The 26,081-nt window shown below is 41.5% G+C and overlaps 2 protein-coding genes across 3 annotated transcripts in view; one reads left to right on the top strand and one right to left on the bottom strand.

Moving 5' to 3' along the window:
* Positions 1–951: 951 nt before the first annotated feature.
* Positions 952–12,320, bottom strand: RABL3 (RAB, member of RAS oncogene family like 3). The gene is made up of 8 exons (XM_068181938.1): positions 12,169–12,320; positions 11,894–11,985; positions 10,157–10,286; positions 7,212–7,326; positions 5,911–6,061; positions 5,202–5,273; positions 4,345–4,383; positions 952–1,756 (listed from the first exon to the last, which is right to left on the bottom strand). Exons 1-8 carry the CDS (start codon positions 12,212–12,214, stop codon positions 1,691–1,693), a joined length of 711 nt encoding a protein of 236 aa, XP_068038039.1. The 5' UTR covers positions 12,215–12,320; the 3' UTR covers positions 952–1,690.
* A 129-nt stretch (positions 12,321–12,449) lies between these two features.
* The window catches only part of GTF2E1 (general transcription factor IIE subunit 1), a 49,459-nt gene continuing 35,827 nt past the window's right edge, over positions 12,450–26,081 (top strand). Inside the window, exons 1-2 of one of the 2 annotated variants that reach the window (XM_068181935.1) lie at positions 12,450–12,570; positions 21,020–21,497. In XM_068181935.1, coding sequence (XP_068038036.1) covers positions 21,050–21,497 — 448 coding nt within the window. In that variant the 5' untranslated portion in view covers positions 12,450–12,570; positions 21,020–21,049. Of the gene's footprint in view, positions 12,571–20,770; positions 20,792–21,019; positions 21,498–26,081 lie in introns of those variants that run through there. The other variant, XM_068181936.1, reaches the window with a different exon arrangement.

Here is a 26,081-nt window from a genome sequence, read left to right as displayed (position 1 = left end):
AACAAACAAGATACTTATTCTAGATTAGAATAACTAATTTAAAACTACTTTAAAACTCACAGACAGGTGAGAAAACAATTCCAGCTTTCATTGTCAAAGGATCAGAGACAGACACTGGTGCTGTCACTAGCTGCACAGCTCAGACATGTGCTCTTTATTATGAATATTTTGGTACCTTGTTTCTTCTGGTGGTAAACTAACTGTAAACTAACAACCTATTTCACACAAGCACCTAAAAACTTAACTGCACTCATGTTTACAACTGCTCCCGGACCTTTCTGGAAATGGCCTAAGGAAAAGCAAAGCATCCATCTTTTTAATAAGTTTGATTGGTGCCCCCACCTGTCACTTTTGTGCCTGATTAGTGGCAGTAGGCAGGTTTCTATTTATTTCCAAGCAGCTGCCAGAAGAGCTGCAGGCAGAGGTAATCCAGAGTATGCAGAACTCTACTCCCTGTCAATTTCACATTGGCTTTTTACTTTCTTCTATCCCCATTTATTATTAATCTCTATTTATATTTAACTCCAGCTCTTAGTTAGCCTTTGCCAGAGGCTTAACCATTAGAGGTGACTGTAAGGAAGGTGTGGAAAGAAGGAACTGCCATAAAACAAGCTTTTACTACTCCATGGAATTCTAGCAAGGTAAGAAACTGAGCAAAGCTTGGGCTATTTAAGAAAACAGGACCCTGTGCAGGAGATCAGACCAGATCAAGTCTTCTTCATCCTTAGTGCTAACTATGTAAAGGAAACATCTGTTTCACAGAACTTTCCTCCTAATCATGCTCAGTTCCTACATTTTACACAGCTTTATATCCCTTCTAAATTTCTACCCATTCTAATTCAGAGGATGTACTTACATTCCATGTTTTCTGAATCCACTAAGTCCTCAGGCTCAGTAGGACCATGTCACATTTGTTCCAAAGAAGCACAGTATAAAAACATACTTTTCCCATCAGTTTTCAATGAATTGCCTTTTAATTTAATATTAAAAACAAAACCACAATCAATTATGAAAAGATAAACAGGAGAACCTCATTTACTTTGCCCTCTCCAAAGTAAACAATTTTAATTTAAGCAGGAGAACTAACACCAGTTGTTTTCTACTAATGATTTTCTTTTTAAGGCTTCAAATCTTTTTTAATATCTTGCCTACTGCTTTTATCCCTTTTGAATAGGGATGAACAGTGTGCTCTAGGTGAAACAACACTCCATTCATCTAATGAAGGCATTCCATTATTTTCCAGACCACTCCTTACCCATCATTATGTTTTGCTCACTTTACTGTACATGAGAAGCCCACTCAATGTCATCTTTCCTTTCGAGGTGAAATGAATGCAAATCATTGCAAAGATTGTCCATAAGTTTTCCAAATGTAGACAAGGATGTCACATATTTGTGCTGTGTATGATTAAGTTTCCTACAGCAGTGAGAAGCATTCAACTTACTGCACACCTTCCCCAGATGTTCCCATAGATCCAGATGGTCTGCAATCCTAAGCAATACTCTAGACTCCTGATTAGGTTTTTGGAAAACCTTTCCCAAGCGTTTTCCAACAACAGAAGCTTCAGCAGGCTAGCCAGCTGTAATATCATTTTACTCTTCTTGACAGAAGCATTACTGTCTTTGAGCATCCAGTCAAAATGGGAATGTCATTAGGAACTCAGAGAAGTCATCTTCTACTTCTTCAGTGCTCAGTCATAATGAAGGCTCTTCAGTGTTCCTCCTCCAAACCTCTTCCTTTCAGAGAAGCCAGGAATCTAGAGGCAGGGAAGACAAGTTGTCATGTCAGAATCAGCAGGAGCTCCCTCTAGCCCACTCTGTTACCAAGCCAACTGCAACATCTACACCATCTCCAGAATGAGGGCCACAGTGCTTCAGCTGACTGCTAGAGGAGCACCACTAATTAAACACTGCACAACTCCACTATGGCTCATCTGTTCTGTGGGGCTCCTAAAGACTTTTTGGCAAGGGAAATTGAAAGCCTCAATCCTAATTAAGATAATGACAGATTTCAAAAATTTCAAAGCAGATTCAAATGCATACAAGAATTTCTCCTCCATTCATTTTTAAAACTATAAAACAATATAAACCAAGTCCTGTCAAAGAGCTATTGAGGTTTTATGTCTTCAAACCCGGGCAGCAGCACTTCAGTGGCAGTTGAAAGTACAATTTTATCAATGGCTGTAAGCTTAAAGAAAAACATCGGGATAGAAATGGCTGCAACAATACAAAGGATTAGCACTCCTGCTTTTGCAGCCCATCTGCAGACACTGCTTACACAGTGACAATGGATGTTTACAAAGAAATCGACTTGAAACCATCAGAAGCTTCTCTGGCCTTAACAGCATCTCAGACAGATTTTCAATTCAATGCACCTGTGAATCCCCAAAAGAAAGTGATGTGCTGCTTTCTAATACTGCATATCTGCATATCTGCCCTACAGGCATCATGAAACTATTTGATTACAGGCCAGAGTAACTTTTACCTTACTGACTACACACAAGCAGAAACAGCAGACCCTGCAGACACACCCTCCCAAAACAATTCCACACATCCATAGGAAAGTCTGTATCATAGTCATACAGTCTATTAAAATGGAGGGAGTCAACCAAGCCCTACAAATCATGCCACAAGAACATGGGCATGTATGGATGGTATGGGACAAAAACATAATCTACAATTCACAGCAGACTGCTCAGGTTACACACTTCACTGGTAAGCAGAGAGCTGAAGAGCTTTCCCAAAATAAAAGTCCACTAAAAACTCCACAGATTAAATTTACTTGGGGTTTTCAGGCCCAAAACTCAACTATGCAAGGTATTCACTAAGGTACTGGTTTATTCATCTCTGAAAAGCAATCATCTCTAAGGATAAAATCAGGCAGATTTTGTACAAAGGTTCACCTCATGAAAACTTCTTCAGGAATTTAAAGAGGAAAAATGCAGTCATTATAACTAAAAAGTACCTGAACACCATAGGTAAAAAGTTATCTGTTTTAGCATTTTTTTACATCAAAGTCACTAATTAAGAGTAACAATTATTTATTTATTACGTATCTGACTTAAAATTCCTTTCATCCTGAAGAAATTTATAACAGAAATACCTCAAAACACTAATAATCATAGCAACCTATCATAGAAAACCCACAAACACATCAGCAAGAACTACATTAAGTAGATAACTTCAAATGATAACATTAAGAGGTTTTATTGAAGTCTCCATTTCCAATTTGGATTTTGCCTCTTTAAACATGACTGTTTGCTGTTTGTTTTGAGCTTTTGAGCTCCTGTCAGGGAACTAGATAGTCATCAGCAGGCTGCAATCTTGGGCACACAGCCAAAAGGAATGTATAGTTAATCCCTGGCTAGCCACTAAATAGGATCAAATGATAAAAATAAAAATCTTACATCATGCATGAAAGACAACCAGCACACAAGCAGGTTTCTGCATTAAGATATTATTCCCATGAAAGAGAAACTTCCTTTCACTAGAATGTGGGGAGGAGGGGGGGAGAGGGGAAGAAAGAAAAGGCATCATGCGGAACTGAAAGAGGCAAAACCAAATGTATTTTCAAAAGGCACTACAAAAGTGCTCAAAGAAAGGAAGCATTTTGTAATCTGTGACTATTTCCCCCCTACTCTCCTCAAGGGACTTTCAGCACAGCTACCTCTAACACTGTACAGGTGTAACTGTACTTCAGAGATGCTTTTCATGGTAATTTGCAACACCTTTACATATGGTAAATGCAACTTCACTACTCCCTGCATGGCAGACTGCACTTGGAGAGATGGGGGGCACAAAAGGTGAAGTGGCCTGCTGAAACCAGAAGTCATTTTGCTAGTACTTCCCCACCTGGCTGAAAACAGTTAATTCAATCCTTCAGAAATGAATTACAAGCTGATATCATACTGCCATTTTCCTTGTGGCTCCACTGAGTCTCTGGAAACTACCTGTATTAAACATAAAATCTCATTCCAGCTGTACAAAAAAACCCTTTCACTGACCTTCAGGATAGCATCTATGGCCTTAATCTGCAACCAAGCAGCCTGAAGCTGACAGAGCTGAAAGAAATTATATTTGCCCATTTTACCTCATTCTTCCAAATGTATGTTAGCTTACTAAAGTATTTCACTGCCAATCACTTTACAGACAAATACTTCAGCTGACAAAAGTCAGCCATTCTTCTGTCTAGCTTTAACAGCTGTGCTTCCACAGGTATAAGAATTAAATTACCAGCTCAGATTGTCATTTAGGTTGCATGAAGCTTGTGTTTTAAAGAGGACTATGTCAGCAGTTCACATTACACAGGGAGAAATGAAACAAAAGAGAAGGAAAAGTGACAAACCTGATTGCCATCTCTTAAGAAGTATCTCTTCTCTATGACCTGGGAACAACAGAGAATGATCTTAGCTTGCACAGCACATGCATAACCTCGGATTGCAACCAACACTTCACATATGAGCACTGAAACTCACTGCTAAGTGGGACAAGTCTGACCCCACATCTCTGCTCCAGACCTACTCCTTTAGTGCAATGCTCTAGCACACGCAGCAGTTGCCACCTACAGCCATTCTTGGACAAACTGTCTAAGCTGTCTAATCATCCTCAACTTCAACACAGCCCTCCTGGGTAATGGAGGTGATAGTTTGTGTGTCTCCTGTTTCAGACTCAATTACTCCCATTCCCTCTGCAGGGATACTGGTTCCTACTACTGCACAGTAGCCCCACTATGCTATCTTTGCCCAGAGGGTGCTTAAAACAGAGCATTCCTTCTCTCATTTGCACAGTCAATCTTAATGGTCTGTTTTTTCAGGAAGGGAGAATAATATTCTTAATTAATTTCTTAATTCCTAAAGATTGCTTTAACTAGGATCAACAGAGCTAACCAGTCTTGTATCTCCTCGCATTACTACCTCAGAATGCTGCAACCCCTCTGGCCTGCCAGTCAACTTCAAAAGCATAAGGAGAATGTCTTTGCACATTTGTGAGTTCTTTTTCACTGCTCTATGCAGATCAGGAACTAAATCTTCAAGCAGATCAGCTATTTCCTGTAGGGTTCCAAAAGCAGATAAATTTTTGGCCTCCCCACACCTGGCTTGAACCAACTCAGAGAGTGGAATATGGAAATTGTTAAACTGTTGTTCAAGCTCAAATCCCAACATCTGATGCACAGGACAATAAAACATCATTTCATTGACTTACCTTATCAAAAAACCTGCTTAGTTTGACAGCATTGGATGAACCTGCAGCCAGGTAACGAGGATTGGTGCAGTCCTAGAACACCCAAAAGACAACAACGAACCAAGCACAAGGAAATCAGTGCAAGGAAGCCAAACACAAAGAAATGGAACATACCCTTTCCCCTGACACACACCATCACCAAGGGAAAATAATGGATCTGCTGATTTTTGCTCCACAGTCACTTCAGAGAAAAGACCAACTGCTCTTTGAATCAACTGCAGAATTCCAAGCAACCCCCCATATGCTCCATATCTTCCTTCCACCACCAGCTATACAGTCAGGCAGTGATTTCTACAGGCTACACCTGAGATTGGGAGTGTGTATACAAGCATTCATACAGCACACGTATATTTTTATACCCACAGATCTATATAAAGTCATCTTCATATTTCATTCAAAGACAGTCTATATCAGAGCTATGAACAAGAAAATTTAACTCCCAGCCAACAATTTTAAGTTTAGGCGACCTTATCTAATACCCCTTACGACTCCCTATAGTGAAACAAAGACATCTGTTTCATCAAGCAAGGGGCAGAGCCAACAGAAATGTGAATGACTGGCACTACCCGAAAAATCTCCAAAAGCTAAATTTTTGTTACATCTTTACTTATTAAAAATTGGACTCACTCCCATACAAAAGAAAAACAACAAAGATGACAAGGATACTAACCAAATTTATCTCTTCAGCATTGAAATCCTCAGCCAAGAATGCTGTTCTGGTCAAAACTTCATTCCTCTTAGTTTCCGGGATCTGATCCAGTTTAGTTCCTATTACCAGCAGTGGGATCTGGTTATCACCAAACTGTTCACAGTCATAGTCACTGATGAGGGAAAGAAAGACAATCCTGAATGAGGCAATGGCCATGTAAGTGGGCACAAGTACAACATCACCTCCCCTGTACCTCTCAAAAATCAGTAATTTATTTATTAACAGTCCATTTATCTAAGTTAAAATGTGCAATATCTTTAAATAAGGGAAGGGCTTCTGCTTTAAGTCACTACATAGGAATCCAAAGAATCGCTCTCCTTAGCTAATCACAAGGATAATCACTTGTCAGTCATTTTTAACCTAAAGCAGGCTTTCTAGCAAGTAATTTTACAACCAACAGCAACAACCTGAGCAAGGAACTGCTACTGGCTGAACATCTGTCCTTGACAGAAGTTAAATTTCTGAAAATTAAAACAATTGTGAAGAACCTGTCTGTAGAGATACTGGAAAATTTTGCAGTTTATACAATGTAAATCCTCCTTCCCATCTCCTACGTTTCTACAAAAACACCTGTGTACCAGAACAGAAAAACAATTTATATTCTTCCCACAAAAAACTACTACTCATTATTGCCTTCCCGCTCATGTGTGATGTTTAGCAATGATTTTAAAACCTCCTTGACTAGATGGATGACAGGAGCACAGAGGTGCAGGAGGAAATCCTTGACAAGGTGTTGGAGAGCTAATTATGAACATGCTGTTTAAGCTGAGTTTTCTAAGCTCTTTTAGCCACGCTCCTAAAATAATTCCCCCATCACCCAAACCAATAATGTATGAAGTGAACTTCCTCAGTGTTGGTGCATAGAGGGAATGCCTCTTTGCCCAGATACATTATCCCAAGACATTTCCTGTACAATGGCATCTTCTCAGTACAGACAGAGAAATCTTGTAACTGGGACTGGACCCATTCTCACAGAGGCCTCACACAAATAAAGGATGTATAAACATCTTTTCCCTTAAAGCAAGGTCTCTGCCACCCAGCTTGGTAATCTGCTGTCAGAATCACCTGATATTGTCTGGCAGTATAAAAGAACAAGAACAATCAACAGTCAACTTTTTTGATACTCCCCATTTCTTTCTTTCTTCTGAGTCTAACCACATCTACTTTTCTGTGGAGACCAAGTAGCCTTAGAAATGAACAAAAACTTCTACAACTGCTTGGAATGACCATGTCTGAACTCTGCATGTATGTTTTTCACTCACCCATTTGTCACGAGAACGCCTGTTGGAGCAACATCCCTGTTGAGTGCTTCCAAAGACCAGCGATACAAATTCTGGGATGATTTCTTGTTGGTCAAGTCATGCACTAAAATTATCCCTACAGTGAAAGACAAGACAGCAAGATGCCATTTAAAGATACATATCCTCCTCCTTATCTTACCAAAATGATACCTGCACGTTCCCAGATATCTGAGAATAAAGGGATGTATAACCAGTTCAGTTACAGTGAATAAGTAAGGCTGAAAATATCAGGATGCAACAGGTTTTTTAAAGCTGCTTATCAAGAATTGGCTAAGAGCTAAGAGAAAAATCACATGAAAGCATGAAACAAACAGCCATCTCAGGCTTTAATCTGCAAAAGGCTCGCAGGCATTCACTGATTCTGTCTACTTCTCAAGATACTGAAATTCTGTATTACTGCAGTAGAAAATTTAGCCTTTCTCTGGTAAACATAATTATTTTTTATCATACCATCTATAAAGTCTGAAGGTTTTTTCTTTGTTTCAAAAGAGTTCAGAGAGAACTACTGCTTTCCTGCATTTTCAAGAATTAATGCTATATATTTGGGGAGGTATCCAAAGGGGAAACAGACACTGACAAAATTTCATACTCCACTAAATGGCTGGTGAAAGCATGAATTAATAAGACTTATTGCACTTAAGATTAACTTTCTAGCATTTTTCATTACTATGAGCCTTCAAAATGTAAATTCTGAGACAGAGTCAAGCTTCCTAGCTGTGCTATTAACAGACACCCACTTCTGATAACCACAGTTCCTAACTCAATTACCAACTCCTGCTAGCAAATTTCTTCTATTTATTCACACCTTCTGCAATATGTGGAATGTTCCCACTTCCTCCAGACTTCAAACTATCATCAATTCAAGGACAAAATGGAATGATATCCCTTATCTGCATCAAGATTCATTCTCAAAACACTTCACAGCCTACAGGTGGAAAAAACTCTGTAATTTATCTTTCACCATAACTTCCAGAGGTGCCACCCACTGTACACACTATGAACAAACCACATTTCCACAAATATTTTCCACTATCCCACATGACTGTGCACAGACTCCCCCACGAGAGTTCCCAGCATATCACAGCTACAGTCTTATTTTCAAGTATTTATCTCAGTAACAGTATAAAAAGGCAACTCTGCTGTGTGTCCACCCCCAGCATAAAGAGAAAATGCCTGACACAACATAACTTGGCCTACAGCAACAGATCCAGAGGCACTGCTGCACAACCTGTGAGAAACACTCTCCACCTCCACACACTCTCCCTCAGTTATGTCTTTGATTGGTCAGTTTCCTTATCTGCTTCACCTAAAACCTGCACAGTTAGCAGCACCAGCAGAAAAAGACTGTCAACATCCAAAAAGAGCGGGCAGGACCAATGACTACTCAAAGAAATGCTCCTCCCACAACAAGGTCTGTAAGCCAAAGCCTTACTGCCCAGTCACTGTCCTCAGCTATCACAGTCCCCACACCAGGTGGAGAGTCAGCAAAGAAGACCTGTGGATAATCCAAAACCAAAGTGTACCAGCCCTGTCAAAAACCCGGCAGCCTGCACAGCTGCTGCCGCAACCAAACGCTGACTGGCTTTCAGACACTGCAAGCTCAGAAAGCACAAGCAGTCAGGCAGAAGGAATGCATTCATCTTCTCTTCTTAAATCAGGCCAAGCAGAGGCAATTTGTGAGACAAGCTCTAATGGAGAAATTAATCTAATGAAAGAAACAAGACCCAAGGCTAACTACCAAAGTCAACACTCTTCATATGCAAGCTGTCTAATTAGTATCTTTTGGGCAGTGGAGATAAATAACATTATTTAAGGTCATCAATTATAATTCAGATGCACGAGTCCAAGATTTCATTTCTTAATGGGCTGTTCTAAGGTATTTCCAAGTCTGATCCACACTTCCTGGCACACTGTAGATTTGGGATCAAAAAGAAATCAATTTTTTTTTCATATACCAAAGAGGCTTGCTTTGAGGGCACAACTCAAGTCTTATACACAGAAATCTGGTATACAGTATAAGCAAGAGGTACCTAATACAGTTTTCCCCTGAGAAAGGAGGAAGAAATAACTAGTTAATCACAGCCCAAAAATGTTTATTGTGTGGTTTAACATGCTACTGAAAAACCTTCAAATGAGTGGGAATAAGCAAAGAGAATCAAACACAACATTTGAGCCAGATTTTCAGAAGCCATTGTTAGTCTGATACACATCTATTTTTAGTGAACTATCCTGGGATGACAAAAAGTAACAATTGAAATACTGCACTGTTATGTTTATAATCTCTTACTTGCTCTTGTTAGAGAGCAAATGAACTACTAGGCCTTTAAGACAATATCTCAACAGAAGGCACAAAATACTACTTCTTACATATGCAGTAAGTGGCAAGATTTAACTCTTAAAAATAAGTTGGTAAGCTAAATGAGCAGAAGTGAGATGGTTATCACCATATGGCAATTTTATGGGACACAGTTCAAATTTGCCAGGGTAGGATGTAACTATCAACATTCCTAAAAACTGAAATAGCAATTTTTCTGCTGTAAGTTTTACAACTGAACAGACAAGAAAATATAAATCATAAAAATACCTCTAAAAATATAAATCATATTTCTGCAGTATATCAGACCCGGAAAGGTGAAGGCAACCATTGCACCTTCAAAGCCTCCCTGCTGTGCCAGCTGCACAAGACTGAAGGGAAAGGCTGACAGGGCTCATCTGCACAGGTTTGTCTGAAATATCTGCCGTTCACAATTGAATCCATAAAAATCTGCCTACGAATGGTATCCGGTTTGTTCTTGTATAAATCAGAAAGGAGAACAACGTAGCCCTCAGGCAGGCTGCCTGGAACTCTGCCCCAGAACCAAGGGACAGCTCCTAACAGAAACAAAATTAAAACCAAGCAAACTTACCATTCAGCAAATTATAGAACACTGCTCGTGTGCTCTTCACACTGCTGGCACTGCCCACAGAACCTCCAACATCCCACAGCTCAATGTAATAGGTCTTCTCTTCTGGGGTTCCTTCTTTGTAGTCATGGATCTGATGAAAATTTCCAATCATACATAACCATGGCACTGTGTCACAGGAGTTAATTCACATGGCACTTACACTTTCAGCTGGAAGGTTTACTGCACTGGGATAGAAATTTGGAAATTCTCATGCTGACACTATTTCAAACCTCTCGAGTGGAAGAGAGATGGAATGAGCCAAGCAGCAGCCACTGGGCACCAGAGATGAAAATCACCATCTCATGTGAGAGGGAGCCTGGTGAGTAAACAGGGAGCATCCTTTGCATCTCAGTATTAATAAACCCAACATCTCTTGATGTGCTTGGACACAGTGTTTTGCTAAAGCAAATGGAAAATTTAAGATCATGACTTCTCATAGCTGTTAAAACACACAGGGCAGCACTGCAAGAATATTAACCCAGGTGATAGACCTGGATTCCATCTGACCACACCTTTTCCTACCCAAAGTCTGACATCTCAACTGAATTAATCAACAACTTCTGCCCCCAGATCTGCTGAGTAGTTTTGCTCCACAATCAAACAGGACAGCCATGCTCGTCTCCTCAGATTTTGGAAAAACATTCCTAACCTAGGGCAATGCATTTCAAGGAAAATGCAGCAAAGAGTGATGAAGGAGAAGAGCATTTATCAATGTCCCATGAGGGCTGTAGGCTGGGCCAAAGAACTGCTGGATGGGCAACCTCATTCTTGCCACAGCAGGTCCTGCAGCAAGTAGTCAAGAGGAGAAGCAACCCCATGGTCACAACTATCACCAAAACCCAGGAAATAAACTCTCTAACCCAGTTAGGTTAGGAAATCAACACTAATTTATTCATCACTGAGGTACATGAGTAGCACTTTACCAAACATGTACATCAGTCACCAAAACTTACAATTGTTGATACATTTTGGCAAACAAAGGAATTAGTGCTCACTGGCTCCCAAGTGACGCAGTTCTCTTCATTAATTAGGATTTGATCTTCTATTGGTTATTGATTTCTCACTTCTCATGCTAACTAGGCCACTTCTTCAGCCTTTTTAATTATCGTTTTTCCCAGATAGGGAGAGTCTTATTAATTGTCTGTTAGTTTCTTCTTCAGCTTTGCTTTCTGTAACATGTCTTTGTGGTTTATAAATTCTGCATTCCTGGTGTCCAGGTCTCAACAATAAATTTCTCCTGTCAGTTTCCTCACCCGGGTCTAAGAGCACTGAAGTACGCCAGGCCCTAAATTTTGTTTCTCTAACACACGAGCATCACCCAGAGCTTTCCTGGGCTCCCACAACCTAAACGAGCAAAGTGTTTTTCCCCACTGTGTTTGGCTGACAACTTGGCTGTTCCTTGCCTGTTTCTCAGGGAATTGGCCACCCTGTGACTTGTAACATGCCACTGCAGCAGGGAGCAGAGCTACGAGTGATAAATGTCTTGTCTGATTGTGACACCCTTGGAAGGTCAAAACTTGCTTACACAAGTGCTTGGTTCACGTTTGACACTACTTGCATCAGAAGGTTACGCCTTCAGCAAAACACATGATCAAAGTACACCTCTTTCTGGGGCGGCAAGTAATTAAAATAAAAAGTCAAGTCCCTTCCTTTACACGTCAGGCTCAGGGCCACCAAGAATCCGTGCACGTCACCTACTCGCACATCCACGGAGCAGCCCACTGTCCAGGACGGATTTCCCAGCACCTGGTTGTGGCACAAGAGGTGAACGAGCGACGATTTCCCGACACCTGCAAGTGCACAGAGAGAGAAAACTCCTGGGAGGCGGTGCCAGGGTTGCAGGTGGCGAGGCCGGAAGCAGCACTGAGTGAACGCGGGCGGTCCCGGCCCCTCAGCGGGTAACGGGGAAGGAGGCGAGGAGCAGATCGCCAAGGAGCGGCCCCAGGACACACGGCCTGGGGACACGGACTCACCGGAGTCGCCCAGCACCAGCACCTTGACCCTGTCCAGAGCCGCCATCTTTACCCTGCTTAGCAACAGCGCCCGGCCACCGGGGCGCCCGCCAATCGCGGCGCGTGTTCTTGCCGCTCCTCTCAACCTATTGGCTGCCTGCTGGAGCGGCCGGCGCGGTTCTCACTCCTGATTGGCCTAGCCCCGGCGAGGGCGGGAAGGCGCCGTTGCGCACGGGCAGGCGATTGGCTCCCTTTCGTGTCGCTCGCCCCGCCGGGCGGCGCGCGGGGCGGGGGCAGGGAGGGGGCGCTGCGGCGCACGCGCCGGCGGCGGCGCTGACGGCAGAGGCGCGCGCGGCCGTGACGCGGGTGGCGGAGCCGCTGGAAGCGCCGCCCGGAGCCGGGAAGAGCTGGAAGCGGCGCCAGGTCAGTGCCGGCCCCGGGGAGCGGGGTAGTGCCTGCGGCCCGCAGAGGCCCCCGGCCCGGCGCTTGGGTGCCGCAGAGCGGCCCGCGGGGCCGTGCTTCCCGCACGTTGTGCCCGTCTGGGCCCCTTCCTCGCCTTGGCTCCTTCCCACCGGTTGCCGTTCCTCCTGCGGTGTTTGTCGAGGCTTCTTCTTTGTTTTGTCTTTTTTTTTTTTTTTTTTTTTAAGAGGTTCTGCTGACCTCCTCTTGCCCTGCAGAATCGTACACAGTTCGGTGTTTAAACCTCAGCACATAAAAGTGGGTAGGGAGTGAATGGGAAGCTGTGCAGACGGCGCAGGGATTCTCCCCTCTGACTGGCGTTAAAGCTCGCTCTGCTGTAGTCTGGGAGGTCTGTGTCCTTTGTGGTTTGGAGGGAGATGCAGGGTTATGGGCTTCGGAGAAGCTGGCTGGCACAGCGAGCTCATGCCTGTTTGCCAGCTTTGAGCCAAGCAGCCAGCTGTGTAACCATTCAGTTTTCCAGGTCAGCAAGGTGCGGTTGGATTTTTGGCTTTTTTTTTTTTTTTTTTCCGTTTTGGTTGTTTTGTGGGGTGTTTTTTGTTTGGTGGTTTTTTTTTTTTTTGGTTTTTTTTTTTTTTTTTTGTGTATTACATTTCTTCTGGCCTCAGGAGCGTGCTGGTTCCCCGACATCACATCTCATAGTGGCACCGAGCTGCTGTTAAATGGGTCCAGCCATTAGGCTTGTGCCATTCCAAACGGCTCACAATGAAAAAGGAGGCTGATTATTCTGAAAAGGGTGTTCAGCCGTGCACAGCTAAGGTGCATTTTCTTGAAGTCTAGGTAGCTTAATATTTTTCATCCATATAAAGTGGGGTTTTTTCTTTCATCTTTTCCAGTGCAGTGGCATCCTCTCTGGACATGCTGGTTCTCTTGCTTGTCAGAGTTCACTACCACCTCATTAAACTGTTGAAAAACATAGCAAAAAGGGGAAAAGAAAAAGTATTTTTCTGCCTTTAAGCAATCAGTTTGGTGCACGGGATGGTGTTGTGAGGGCAGAGCCATGTGCCTGGGAAGGAGCACATGCTTTCAGGCAGGAGTGAGGCTTGATGGGAATTGCATTCCTGCCTTCCACTTCCTGTGACATACAGCTCACTTTCTCACTGGATGCTTTAGGGGAGTCTTCTGAACAAGAAACTGTGGTAATTAAAGCTAATCTGGTGTCTTGTTACTTAGTTTCTTTGTTTCTTTATTGCTTATATCCACGGTATATACTCACTTAAGTAAAACTATAACCCAATACTTCCATAATTTTTCGTTGTCTTTCTGGAGCTTCCAAAAGGCAATATTGCTCACATATCATGATGAAAAGTGTGGTGTTCCAGGTCTTACTGAATCCATAATGTGAAAAACAATTATTGCTTTTTTTCCTGTGAGAAATGTAGAAAGGAATGCTGGGGTTAAAGTCTCTATGCTTTGGTGTAATCATGACGTACTAGGCTTGATATGTGAGAGAAATGATCTTAGTTTCTTCCCTCTAAAAAAACCCCCAAAACCTTACAACTACATTATGTGAGGGCTGATGCTTACATGTCTCTGAAATAACACGTATTCTCCTGGTAGGTTCAGATCAGAGTGTAAATTGTAAGAGGTTCTGGTATCCATAATTAAAATTTTCTAATGGCCTCACATTACAGTTAAGTCAGTTTTGCCACCGTGTGAGGGAAGCTCCCCACTCATCTACATCCTTAGCCATGCATTCTTTTCTCTGTTTTGTGTTGGCTCTAATCTGGTAATATAAATGATTCAATTCTTGAACTTTTCCCCTTTGCCCTCTCTGAAATGGCCCAATTTTTAATTTTGATATGTCAGTTTTTTCACTTTTTATCAATTGATTCTTGTTGCTACATGAATAGTGAACTGCTGGAATTAGGACAGAAGGGTGGGGCTTGTGGCTAAAGGCAAGGAAGGAAAAGAAAGACTTCCTTAGGGGAGGGAAGGTGTAATTTGACTTAAGCTGCAACAGGAAATTTCATCCATTTGTGTACATACACACAGGTGGTCCTTTAATTTCCTGACACCTTGCTATTGTTTATGCTGGGTTAAGATTATAAAAGTGATTGAGAATTACATCCTGAGCCTGCATTGTTCAGTTTCTGCCTGGTGTGGTCAAAGCCTGTAGCCTTATTACATCTGGTTCCATGTGTTTTTACTTGTGAAATTAGGGGGAAAAGCCCTCATTTCAGCCAAGCCCCTCAGCCTTTCTGTGTGCAGCTGCAGCATAATTTCTCATCCTGAGTGAAGAAAGCCCTTTGATACCTGAGGCCTAATGGTTTCAGTTTATGAAAATCCAACAAGAAGATGGGATTTCAGTGAAAGCAGATTGTTCTTTTCTGCCCTCATACTTCAAGGCAGGCCTTTCAATGAAAATACACTTATTTCTCATCAAGATGTAGTGCAGGAGGAAGGCTGAGCAGCAGCATTCATGAACTCTCCAGGGAATCAAACTCAGTAAGCTCTTGATAAAATGTCAGAAGACTTTACTTTGCAACTGATGTGGGATAAAGGCAATTCTGGACTCACTACAGAGAAATGCAAGTAAAAACAAAACTCCAAAGTGGAAGATGCTGTGCCCTTTTCTGGAAAGGATGAATAGTGTCTGAGGTTACGTTGTACAGACATTGAAAATCTTGATGACATGTTTTCCCACTGTAGTTTTGAAATTTATGCCTTTCCTTGATGTTCTCAGGAAGATTCAGGATTGCTTCTCTTAGCTTAACCTCATCATCTTCCGAAAAGCAGAATTTTAAATCTGGTTAGAGTGAGAGACTACAAAACTGGGATCTGGTATTTGCAAGTGACAGCTGGAGCAGGATATGGCATGCACTGGCTCCTGGAAGCCTGTTGTACCTGCCACATTCATGGGAGAGGGGATTCTCTTCTTATAACCTGATTTTGATTTTACCTGAAGAAACTATGTCAGTGGTGTAAGCAAGTAATGTTTTTTTCCCTTTCTCAAAAATCTTGTGTCAGAAGTTGCAGAAGCATTTTTGAAGCAAAGCAGCAAAAGCTAGTTTCAAAGTTTTATTGGAAAGGAGCACTAATTAAATAAATGTGGGGAAAAACAGGAAGCACCTGTGCAAGTGCTAACAGTGTGTCTGATAGCCTAGGTTCACAGCCAAACCTGCAACTCCAAGTTTTCCTCCAAAAGAGATCTGGGGTGTTATAAAAGTTTTGTATATCTTTATGAGTCTGAAGAGCTGTCGGGTCTCACTCCCTGATTGTGGTGGCCCAGAAGGGTGGAAAAGTCTCTCCTCCAGCTCGTGTCTCCAAAGAAAGACTCAGTAGTCTTCAGCCATCCGGTCTCAAGGTAGTTTATTGTGTGTTATCTAAAAGATTTTCTTCCTGAGCTGCTGCGGTCCGTTCAACAGTCAGGCAAAGGCACACTCCGACACCCAGGGGGCTGGTGCCTTCTTTTATATCGTACATTGCGTGTTAAATGTTTATGGTTTTTCTCCGATGCCCATCATCGATATTGAACAGTGACTTTCTACTCTAAACCAATCTGTGAGTGCCAACATCACCAAGAACATGGAGGTTAGGAAGAAAAAAGAAAGAGGACAAGGCACACCCAAGTCCCTCCGTCTTAGAACTTCTGACCCCCATGTACAAAACTCAGACCCCTCTGTACAAGGCCTAAAACCCCCTGTACAGCACTCAAAAATTCTTCCTTTCACTTTGTGACTACTTCTACTGTAATATCTAAACTTTTTTGATTTCTTATTCTTCCTGCAAGGTTGGTAAATTGTTCCATGGATCAGGTTCAAAGCCACAGGGGTCTGTGGCTGCATTCCAGGGTCTCAAATGCTTTTGACCTGGGCCCGGAACATCCAAGAGTGTCCAAGGGACATTCTGGATTCCAACAAAGAGCAGTCTGCTTCCTTTTTTAAGATCCTGTTGTTGAAGAGCCTCTGTCAAATATATGAATAGTGAGACCATTGAATTTTCTGAGTAAAATTAATGTAAGTCTCAGAAGTTACATGTTGAACCAGGATGATCTACATTTGCAGTATTGGATAAAAATTCATATTAATTTACTGGCTGATTTAGGTTTTCTTATTTTCTAGTACTATTTTCATCTATATTGTGGCTTCTATCACACTTCTAGCACTCTTTGTCTCAGTTAGAGTCAGGAAAAGCAGGAAGAAAAACAGATCTAACTTCATTAGCAGAATTCCTGTTCACTGGAATTGAAAACTCTTGAAATTGTTGTATGTGGAGGAGAAGAGTTCAGTTGTTTTGATGTTGCATCAGAAAACTCCTGAAAGTGGAGGTGTTTGCTCAGTTCAATTTCTGGCTTCTGTGTGGTCTCTGATCCCATCATACTGAAGGGTTTTTTTGCAGTCACTTGTTCTCCCCCTGACCTCCTTTCTGGCATCTCTGGTTATGCTGAAGGCCTCGTACATTTTACTAAACTTCAGGTACAATCTTGCAGAAGGTACCCTTATTTTTTTCACCCAGCAGATCTGATTGGGTTGTGTAACTGTAAGTCTCTTTTTTCCCAGTGTTGCCTTTTATAGACACATCAATATTAATTCTTTCAATTACAACAATTTTAAAAACCCAACAGATGTGTATTTAGGTTTGCTGTCCTACTGTGTTAACACAGACAGGTCTGCTTTCCTCCTGTACCCAAAATACTGAATTGTATTAATGTGATTACCCAGAACAATTCCTCACCAGCTGTCTCTTTTAATAAAGTCCATGTTTAAATTTGGAAATTCTTCTTTTGGCTGTTTCTGAATATGATGCTGTCCAGTGTGCCTTCTTACTGATGCTGTAGGTGCTTACTGGCATAGCTGAGTATCTTGGCCATTGTAATTTTTTTTCCCTGAAAATGTTCCTTGATGTTCATAAATTATTTAAGGTCAGTTCAGACATTATTATGAAACAGATGCACGTCCATTAAAACCTTGTTAAAGGTGTTATCATATTTCTTTGCACATGTAATTAATTCAGGTTTGACTTACTGCTTCAGGGGAAGGTGAAATCATTGCTGAAGGATGCAGTGGTAAGGTCCCCTGGGCTTGAATTTTGTGAGCTCAATCAGTATCTTTTTTGCCTGGTGAAAGATGGTAAGAATTTGTAGTTTAGGGATTAAAAGCCTTGGGTTCTTCATGGACAAGACATCAGCTTGGCCTGGTGAGATCTGGCAGTGGTATGCACTTGCTTTTTTTTTTTTTTTTTCCCCTCAAAGATGGCACTAGTCAGTTGTTTGGTTTTTTTTTTTTCACCCAAAGACTGTTTTCTGCAGGATTTAGAACTTAGTGTGTTAATCCACTTTTTGAAGTGGAGGATAACAGGAGAGAATGGTTTCTGGTGTTTTCAGAAAGCTTGTATTTCCATATATCCCCACCTGGAAGAAAACGGTATCACAGTCAAGATGCCCTCTGTTACCTGAGGACACAGAAGATTTGGACATCACTCAACATCTCCAGCAGAGCAGAAGAAACTTAAAAGTCCTACTCCCACTAGATGAAAAAGAATATTTTGTAGTGATTGACACTAAGAAATATTGTTCAATCTCTGAATGTTGCTGAGAACTCATAGAGTTGGTTTTATTTATTGGTCCCTTGTAAGTCTCTATTTAAGCTGTTTGAGTGCATTTTTCAGGAAATTGTACTTTAAACCTATTTTGGAAGTATCTGTGGGAATCTGCAGCTATCTTATCAATGCAGAGAAAGTGCTTTCCATCAGCTCTCAGGTGAGGTGTCCAGAGTGAGATGTGCTTATTTAAAAGCATTTTTCTCCTTTTTTTATTTCAACTGATGTCTGAAGGTCACTGTGCCCCTGCAAGTTGCATCACCAAGATTTTCTGCAAGGAAATTTTAGGGAAAGTGGATTGTTGAGGAGAGAAATTGTCTGCTCTTCAGATCAGCACTTAACAAGCTTTTGACTTTAAAAAATTGACTTTTTAACTCTCCTAGGGTGCCAGGTTTTATTTAAAATTGATCTTTACATTTATTCTTTACTGTGCCTTAACTCTGAATAAGATTTGATCAATTTGAATAAAGGCTTCCCTCCAGCTTCTACATTGACATTGTTTTATAGTGTCAGTATGTTGCTGACAGATACAGTCAAAACCAAAATGTGTCTTTAAGTGACTGAAAGACTGAAAAAATAACAACAGAATGACATTAATCTTTAGAGACAATATCCTGTGACAGTATTTAGATTTGGTCTTAGAGATTCCAAAATACTGCATGGCTAACTCTTGGTGGGGCATCATTTATTGCTAACACTTTTACCTTCAATGCAAAGCTCTATAAAACTCTCCTTTGTGTGATATTAATCACTGTGTCTCTGGCATGAAAGAGAAACCTGGCTGACTCTAGAAGTACTTGTTTCATTGTTAATTCGTGATGTGATAGATGTGTTTTAAGTTAATTTCCTTAAAGGGAAGCTGTAGCTGGACATCCAGGCATTGTTTGCTGTGATCTGTTGTTGGCCTGCGCACCAGCAGTCAACAGATGTCATTCAGGTATTTTCAATTTGAGCACTGCAAACACCATTTGGCTCTAAGTTAGAGGAAAAGAAAAGCTCAAGCAAGGAAGTGTTCTAAAAGAAAACTACGAAGGTGGTGTTTTTCTTATCCAAGAGGCATAAAAGGATGATCTTAATTTAGTTACTGTGAAGCTTCACATTCCACAGCCTAATTACTTTGTAGTGGTACTGGCCATAACCTGAGAGGACCATCCTTCCTCAGTGGCAGCAGAGGGTAGGGGTGGAAGAGGAGCAAAGCTTCAGTGGGTAATGCTACACTTTTTTGAGAGGACACTGTTTATCATAAGAAAAAAAAATATCCAAGAAGACTACTGTGATAAATGATCATAGATTTTTGAGATGTCTTAGCTGATGGAAGTGAGTCAGCCAGCAGCTCATTGGTTACTTACAGGGTTGGTGTTCTCAGAGGGATGTCTTAGTGTGGGGAGTGGACAAAAGTTGTGTAATGGTCTGTGTGAAAAGGCCTATCAGTGGTTTTATGATAGTGATGAAAAAAATACGATACTCATCCAGATCCTTTCTTTTTCTGTCACTTTTTGCTTTATTTGATAGGCTTGAATACTGGGGAGATACATATACAGTGTGTGAAACATCTAATGGAAGTGAAAATTAGGATTGGCAGAGTTTTACAATTTAATATATTAGTTCACAGATAAAAAATGCATAGCAATGATGAAAAAAACAGAAACTGGGGTGAGGAGGGTTTTCTTCGGTGGAAGGAACCTTTTGCTGAAGAAATGGTTACTCATATCCTAAACTAGCATAGAAAACTCATACTGAAAAAGATAGTTCAGAGTCTTATTTTATGTTAGCTGGAAGTGTAACCTTCTGAATGGCTATTTCAAAAGCACCTTTAATACTTTGTTCTTCCCTTGAATCACTGGTGTTGTCTGTGAGCTAAATCTGGCGGGGGTGACAATGTGAGGAATTCCTTGCATGTAATTTTATATATGTTGCCATGTATGTCACAGTCATGACCATTTGTGCCACTTGATGTTACAGTGAAGAAAAGTGAAGTGAAAATAGAGTAGTTAGAAATTATTGTCTTGTCACAGGCAACCTGGTAAGTAGTGGTAAGTAACTCAAAGGATACTTCATGGAATACTTTCTTCTTTTTTAAACACATCATATTTGGTATGTCTTGACTTTTTCTTCATTTATTATGCAGTATTACTCATGGGCTTTTAAGGCCTGAATGTGGGACATTAAATGAAGTTTCAGTCCTTTGTAAGGACCTCTTTGCTCATACAAGAACAAGACTGAAGCAGTTTGTGGTGTAGGAGTTGGTAGTGCTAATGGTTTTCATGCTGCACATAATTGACTGAGGTCTGTTTATAAGCAAGGATCTGTTCTCATGGTGCAGCTGGGAGCTTGTGTTTGAATGCATCCCAGCCTGTACAGCAAGCTGTCCTCATAGGGCATCTCTGCCTAGGGATGGCTGAGGTGTTAAACCAGACAGGGCTGCTTACAATAGGATCAAGTGACATCAGCTGAGGCTCTCAAGACTGTACTCGTGGGCTGTCTTAGGACCTTTCTTGCTGTAGCCATTTTCTGCTTTTCCCAATTTATAGGTCTCTTATCTCAAAGCTGTCTTCTGGAGGACGGCTTTCTTACTCAAGCTGTGTTGGCTGTGACTGAATACAAATGAAATCTGCTCTATGTTTTGGTACTAATTTCTTGTGAGCTTTTAAAAAAGTTTTATGTTGTTTTGCTTTGAATGAGAGGTATCATTTCCTATTTCTGTAGCATTGTTGACACCTAAGGAGACCGTACAAGGGCTTAACAAAGGGAAATGGAAAACACCCCATGCTTTTCGTACCTCTAAGTAAGATAAATAAGAACTTTGGAAGTTAGAAGACTAGCTAAGATTCCATCTGCCTTTTTGTCCTTACAGTATACATGAAGCTCACCATCTGGATCTGCTATGACTGACCCAGACGTCCTCACTGAGGTCCCAGCAGCTCTCAAACGCCTTGCCAAATATGTGGTGCGTGGCTTTTATGGCATCGAGCATGCTTTGGCTCTGGACATCCTCATCAGGAACCCCTGCGTGAAGGAGGAGGACATGCTGGAGCTCCTGAAGTTTGATAGGAAGCAGCTGAGGGCTGTCCTCAACACCCTCAAGGGTGACAAATTCATCAAATGCAGGATGAGGGTCGAGACAGCTCCTGACGGCAAGACCACACGCCATAACTATTACTTCATCAACTACCGCCTGCTTGTCAACGTGGTCAAGTACAAGCTGGACCACATGCGCCGCAGGATCGAGACCGACGAGAGAGACTCCACCAACCGCGCCTCTTTTAAATGCCCCATCTGCTTCAGCACGTTCACAGATTTGGAGGCCAACCAGCTGTTTGACCCCAGGACAGGTAAGAATACAGCTAATAGGCTGTCTTTGCTGTCTCCTGTGGCTCTAAGTGCTGGACTTGAAGGAGACAGAGCCTTAGAAAAATTCTCTTTGAGTGTGGCCAGAGCTAGAGGGCACTCTGTTTCTGCAGGTGGTAAATGTTTGAGCAAAATACAAAAAGAGTGTATACAGATGAAGAGGAATCTTGGTGAAATGCTTTTGAGTGACAAGCAGTAGAGAAATGGAAGTCTCACTGAAGTCACACTCAAGGGTGAATAATGCAATCTGTCCTTTTTGGAAGCTGATGGCTTTTCAGTATAACCTGATCTCGCCAGTAAACTGTAAGACTTCCAGATAGTTTGCAGAGGGTTTATGTAGGGTTGATTTTAGTTGGTCATGCAAGAAGTGAGTTGTTACTATTTTATATTCTCTAGCCTAGTGCATTATACTGCACAACCTTGTTTCCCGGTGCAAGGCAGTCTCACGAAAGTTAAAAGAAATTAATTATGGACTTGTCTGTAGTTGGGAGTAAACAAGATTCTTATTCATGTCTAAATCTCAGTGGAAGTGTATATCTGTCTCATGCATATGAAATGAGAGTCTTTCTTGGGTGTCATTTTCTACTTTGTGCTTCTGTGCCAGGGAATAAAAGGAAGAACACCTGCACCTAATGAGACTGTTTTGCTAGTCTAATCTGGGATTATTCTGGGGGGAAGGCAGGGAGGTTAGTTGTTAATTTACTTTTTAATTTTTTTCTTTGGAATTCTGTGTCCTGATTTTACTTTTTCAGAAAAGTAAGAGGACAAAAGCTAGGAGAGCTCTTGGATATGTTGAAGTATGATGTTTTATGTCAGTTAACATAATGAGAAGCTGTAAATTTGATTGTTTAGCAACACTGAAGCTTTTAATCTAGGGTTACTGATGTTTGATCTGCCAAGTGCAAACACCCAAGAAATGTTCAGCCTGTCATTTTCCCTTTGTCCTGCCTCCAAAGTTAAAAAGCTGTGAAACTCCTTTTACTTGAGCGACCGTGAAGACATTACTTAGTACTAGAGAAGCAGAATCCACTAAGTCAAGTAACAGTTATTGATGAAATCCAGCGCAGCTTGCTGAGTAGAAATTGCTTCCTTGTAGAGCACCAAACCAGCAGTGCCAGCACAGAATTTCTGTGCTCACCACTGAGTGTAGAAACTCTACGTGCCCTCCACATTTAATGATAATCTGTGGTGGCTATGGTTGTGTGTGTTGGCTGAAAGGAAATGATGCTTTTGCAGTTTGCATTGGTAAGGATAGAGTAGAGAACCTGTGCAGAGAACACACGCAGTGGGGAGTGCGAGACACTGATCCTATGGGGACCTGTAGCACTTAGCAAAGGCCTGTGGCCATTGCCTCCCAGCCTGTGTGGACAGTGAGTTCTGAGAGCAAAGAACTGCCTGTCAGGGAGGTGCTGAAAATAATAATGCTGGGATTTGGCTTTGATACCAAGGCCTGTGCTCCAGGAACTGATAAGGTCAACCAAGGGTCTGCCTGCTGTACAGGCACTGGCTGTGTCCCCAGTGTGAAATCATTCACTGGCACATGGAGTGTTTTATGTTCTGATGGAGGAAAAGGCTGAGTGCTGTTTTCTTAGCAATTCCCAGGAGTTCTGTCAGTATTTGTGCAAATAACAAGATTGTCAGTTTGCCTCCACTTACTTTCAGTAAGAACATAGCTGCCTAGAATTTACATATATTCTTTTTATATTATTTTTGAGTCAATGACAGCTTCATCTAGATAGTGCACAATGATACTGTTGTATGTCTGCTTTATATTGCAGTGGAATGTGTTGTCTCCATGTTTCCTGCTGCTCTGAATTCTATATCAGAAAAGACCTGAGAGACCCCTAGGTCTTACACAGGGGAAACTCATGAGGTCAAGGCATGCAGAGAAACAAGGTTCATTAGACAGTGAAGAGCTGTGCTTTTCCAAGAATGTCTTTGGCTCCTGTCAGTGCTAAAGATAAACCTCTCCCACTCATGGAAAGTTGTGGCAGTACAACTGCTGAAGGGTAGCTGAAAGCCACATAGCTTCAGTCACAGTTGACCTGAACTGCTCTTAAGAGTGCAGCTATGTTGATAAAACTTTTTGAATTAAAAGGCCTGCAGGGCCAAAATCTCTTAATCCATGGAGCAGGTAGGACACGGAAGACATTATCTGCAGCAGTCTGGACCAAACTGCACTTAAATTGAGAGTTTTTTGTTAAAAGATACCCTCTTTCACAGCCTGCCTTTTGTCCTTGTCATTCAGAGAGGGGTGTGATTTAGATATCCTGTGTTTTCTTCTGCTTTGCTTTTCTCTTTCCTATCTACAACTCAAATGCAAACTCTCAGCAATTGCAGAATTGGAAGAGTTGCCCTTACACTTCCTTATTAGCATGGGTGAAGAGGTTTCCAGAACCACTCCATGACTCTGGTCATTATACTGGAATTTGTGAATTAAGAGTGCTTATAAAGAGCCTGTTCATAATTTGGATCTGTAGAGCTCTTTAATTTTTATCACAGCATCTGTGTCTAGCTCTTTGATTTAGCAGACCTTTGTTTCTTATGGGTCAAGTAGCTCTCTTTTGGCTCTTTTCTTTACTCCGTCTCTGAATAATGTTGAAATAAACCAAAGTGTTTATTTTTTCATCAGAAAATGTGATTATTGATGGTTTTGGAGGGTAGACATGAGTCTGCTGAGAGAAAATAATTGATAATGAGAAGGCTTTGTTTTCAGGACATGTAGGTACAGATATGCTTTGACTGCTGTTCAATTAACTTGGAAAAAATATTTTGAACAAAGTGTGCTTGCCACTACAGTAGTTTTAAATGTAGATTTTAAATAGTAGAAGTGTTACTTTGAGAGTGTGTTCCCTCTGCTTTTAAAAGCATTGTAAGATGTTTTTTTTCTCTATCCCTTTTTTTGCCATTAAATGTCTCAACCCAAAAAACCTCCAAAGACTTTCTATGTTGTCAAAGGTTGAGCAACTCTCATCTGGTACTTGAAGGAAGTTCAAGGACAGGATGTGAGACAGTAAAAGTCAAGATGATGCCAAAAACTGAGTTTTTCTGCTGCTTCAACTCACAAGGGGATCTTCCCAAAAGTGGAAAGAAATGCATGCTGTGTTGAAGGAGTTTCTTGGTTGGATGACCAGTGAGTGACTGCCTGTTAACTCTGAGCATGGCATGCCCAGGTCAGGAGTTTTAGCCCCATGTGTTCTACAGGAGGAGCTTGAGCAGATCTCTAGCTGTCACACTTTCTCCTCAGTGGTGTTTTTTACTGTTGCCTCCAAAGAAGCTATATCAGTAACCCCTGGTTTTAGAGGCAAACAGTGTGAACACAGCATGATTTTATTGTGCAAAAGTTTGCAATGGAAACTTGTAGCAAAACTTAGAAGAATTTTCTGATTGAAGAGTTTGTCTATGGATGGGACTTGGTGCAGACTGGGTTGTTATAGGCTGAGCAGCCACTTCTGTGAGGGATTTGTAATCTACAGGAGAGAAAACAATAATGCTGATGAATGAAATGTCTTTTCTTCTAGCTTTGTTTTTCAGATAGGATGACTGAGAAAGGAAAAAGATAGTTGTTTTCCTGGAATATCCTACTTCGAGCACTTGATCCTTGCCTTTCCCTTGTGCCATCATCTGCTGTCTGACTGTACTCTGGTATTTCAACACTCCTCATTCTGCACATGAGCAATAGTTTGCAGCTGCTGCTGTGATGAACGCTTATGGAGGTGGAAAGTTTCAGCTATTCCCCTGAACAAGACAAAGGTTGTCTCTTGAGGCAGGGGGTGTACAAGGAAAGAGTTTAGTTGAGGAGCAGTAATAAAAGCCATCTGTTAGATGTGTGATATGAATAACACTGTTGAACTCAGTCTACTGCCAGACCTGGGCTGACAGTGGACACTGACATAAGGAAACATTGGGTTTTCCTGTTTCACCTAAAAATAGGATGTTACATTAGTCTCTTAAACCTATGGGAAGAATGTTCTTCTCTGAGCTTTTAATGTAGAAACTGCAGAAATTTGGTTTCTGCAGGTCAATCCCTTGAATTGCAGATCAACCTAAACAACATGATACCATTTTGTGGACTGGATATTTGGAGAATTGAACCCGCCCACGTACGTGCAGTGGAGTGCGGGGGAAGGACGGGAGGAGCCGCGGTGTTTCTTACCCGGTAGAGGGCTCTGTCTTTTCTCTCTACAGATAGGCTTGGCTTGCTTAATCTATGGAATGTCGCAACACTGGAAATTATGTTCATGGATGTGTGTTTCTGTAGCGTGATTAATTGGATCTGACTGGAGAAGGTCTCTAATGTATCCTATTCTCATACCTTAATCATATTTGTAAATCTGGTGTGGTGTTGGTATTCTGTCAAATTCAAGGTCAGTTTGAAAGAAAGTATGTGACTAGAAAATGCAAAAGGGAGAATGAGTTGTAAGTGAAGGAGTGGCAGAAATGAGATTCTGCAGTGCATCACACTGGTATTCAGCCCTGGAATTTCTTAGGTATTCTAAATACCAAACTGTTAGGATACTCACCAGTGCAGAAAGTGAATTTGATGTTAGAAAGTGTAAGGCTAGATG

The sequence above is a fragment of the Anomalospiza imberbis genome, chromosome 2 (assembly GCF_031753505.1).
Source record: "Anomalospiza imberbis isolate Cuckoo-Finch-1a 21T00152 chromosome 2, ASM3175350v1, whole genome shotgun sequence".
NCBI classification, from domain to species: domain Eukaryota; kingdom Metazoa; phylum Chordata; class Aves; order Passeriformes; family Viduidae; genus Anomalospiza; species Anomalospiza imberbis.
Note: the sequence above shows the minus strand (reverse complement) of the source record. Positions and strands in the feature narration are given on the sequence as shown.

Bases quoted from the DNA above. Each gene is read 5' to 3' on its own strand.
- RABL3 (XM_068181938.1), bottom strand. From the start codon at position 12,214: ATGGCGGCTCTGGACAGGGTCAAGGTGCTGGTGCTGGGCGACTCCG. The intron at 4,384-5,201 runs GTAAGTCAATGA...TGTTGTTCCCAG, and splicing joins TAAGCAGGTTTTTTGATAAG to GTCATAGAGAAGAGATACTT. The intron at 1,757-4,344 runs GTTTGTCACTTT...CCCTGCCTCTAG, and splicing joins TCTTAAGAGATGGCAATCAG to ATTCCTGGCTTCTCTGAAAG.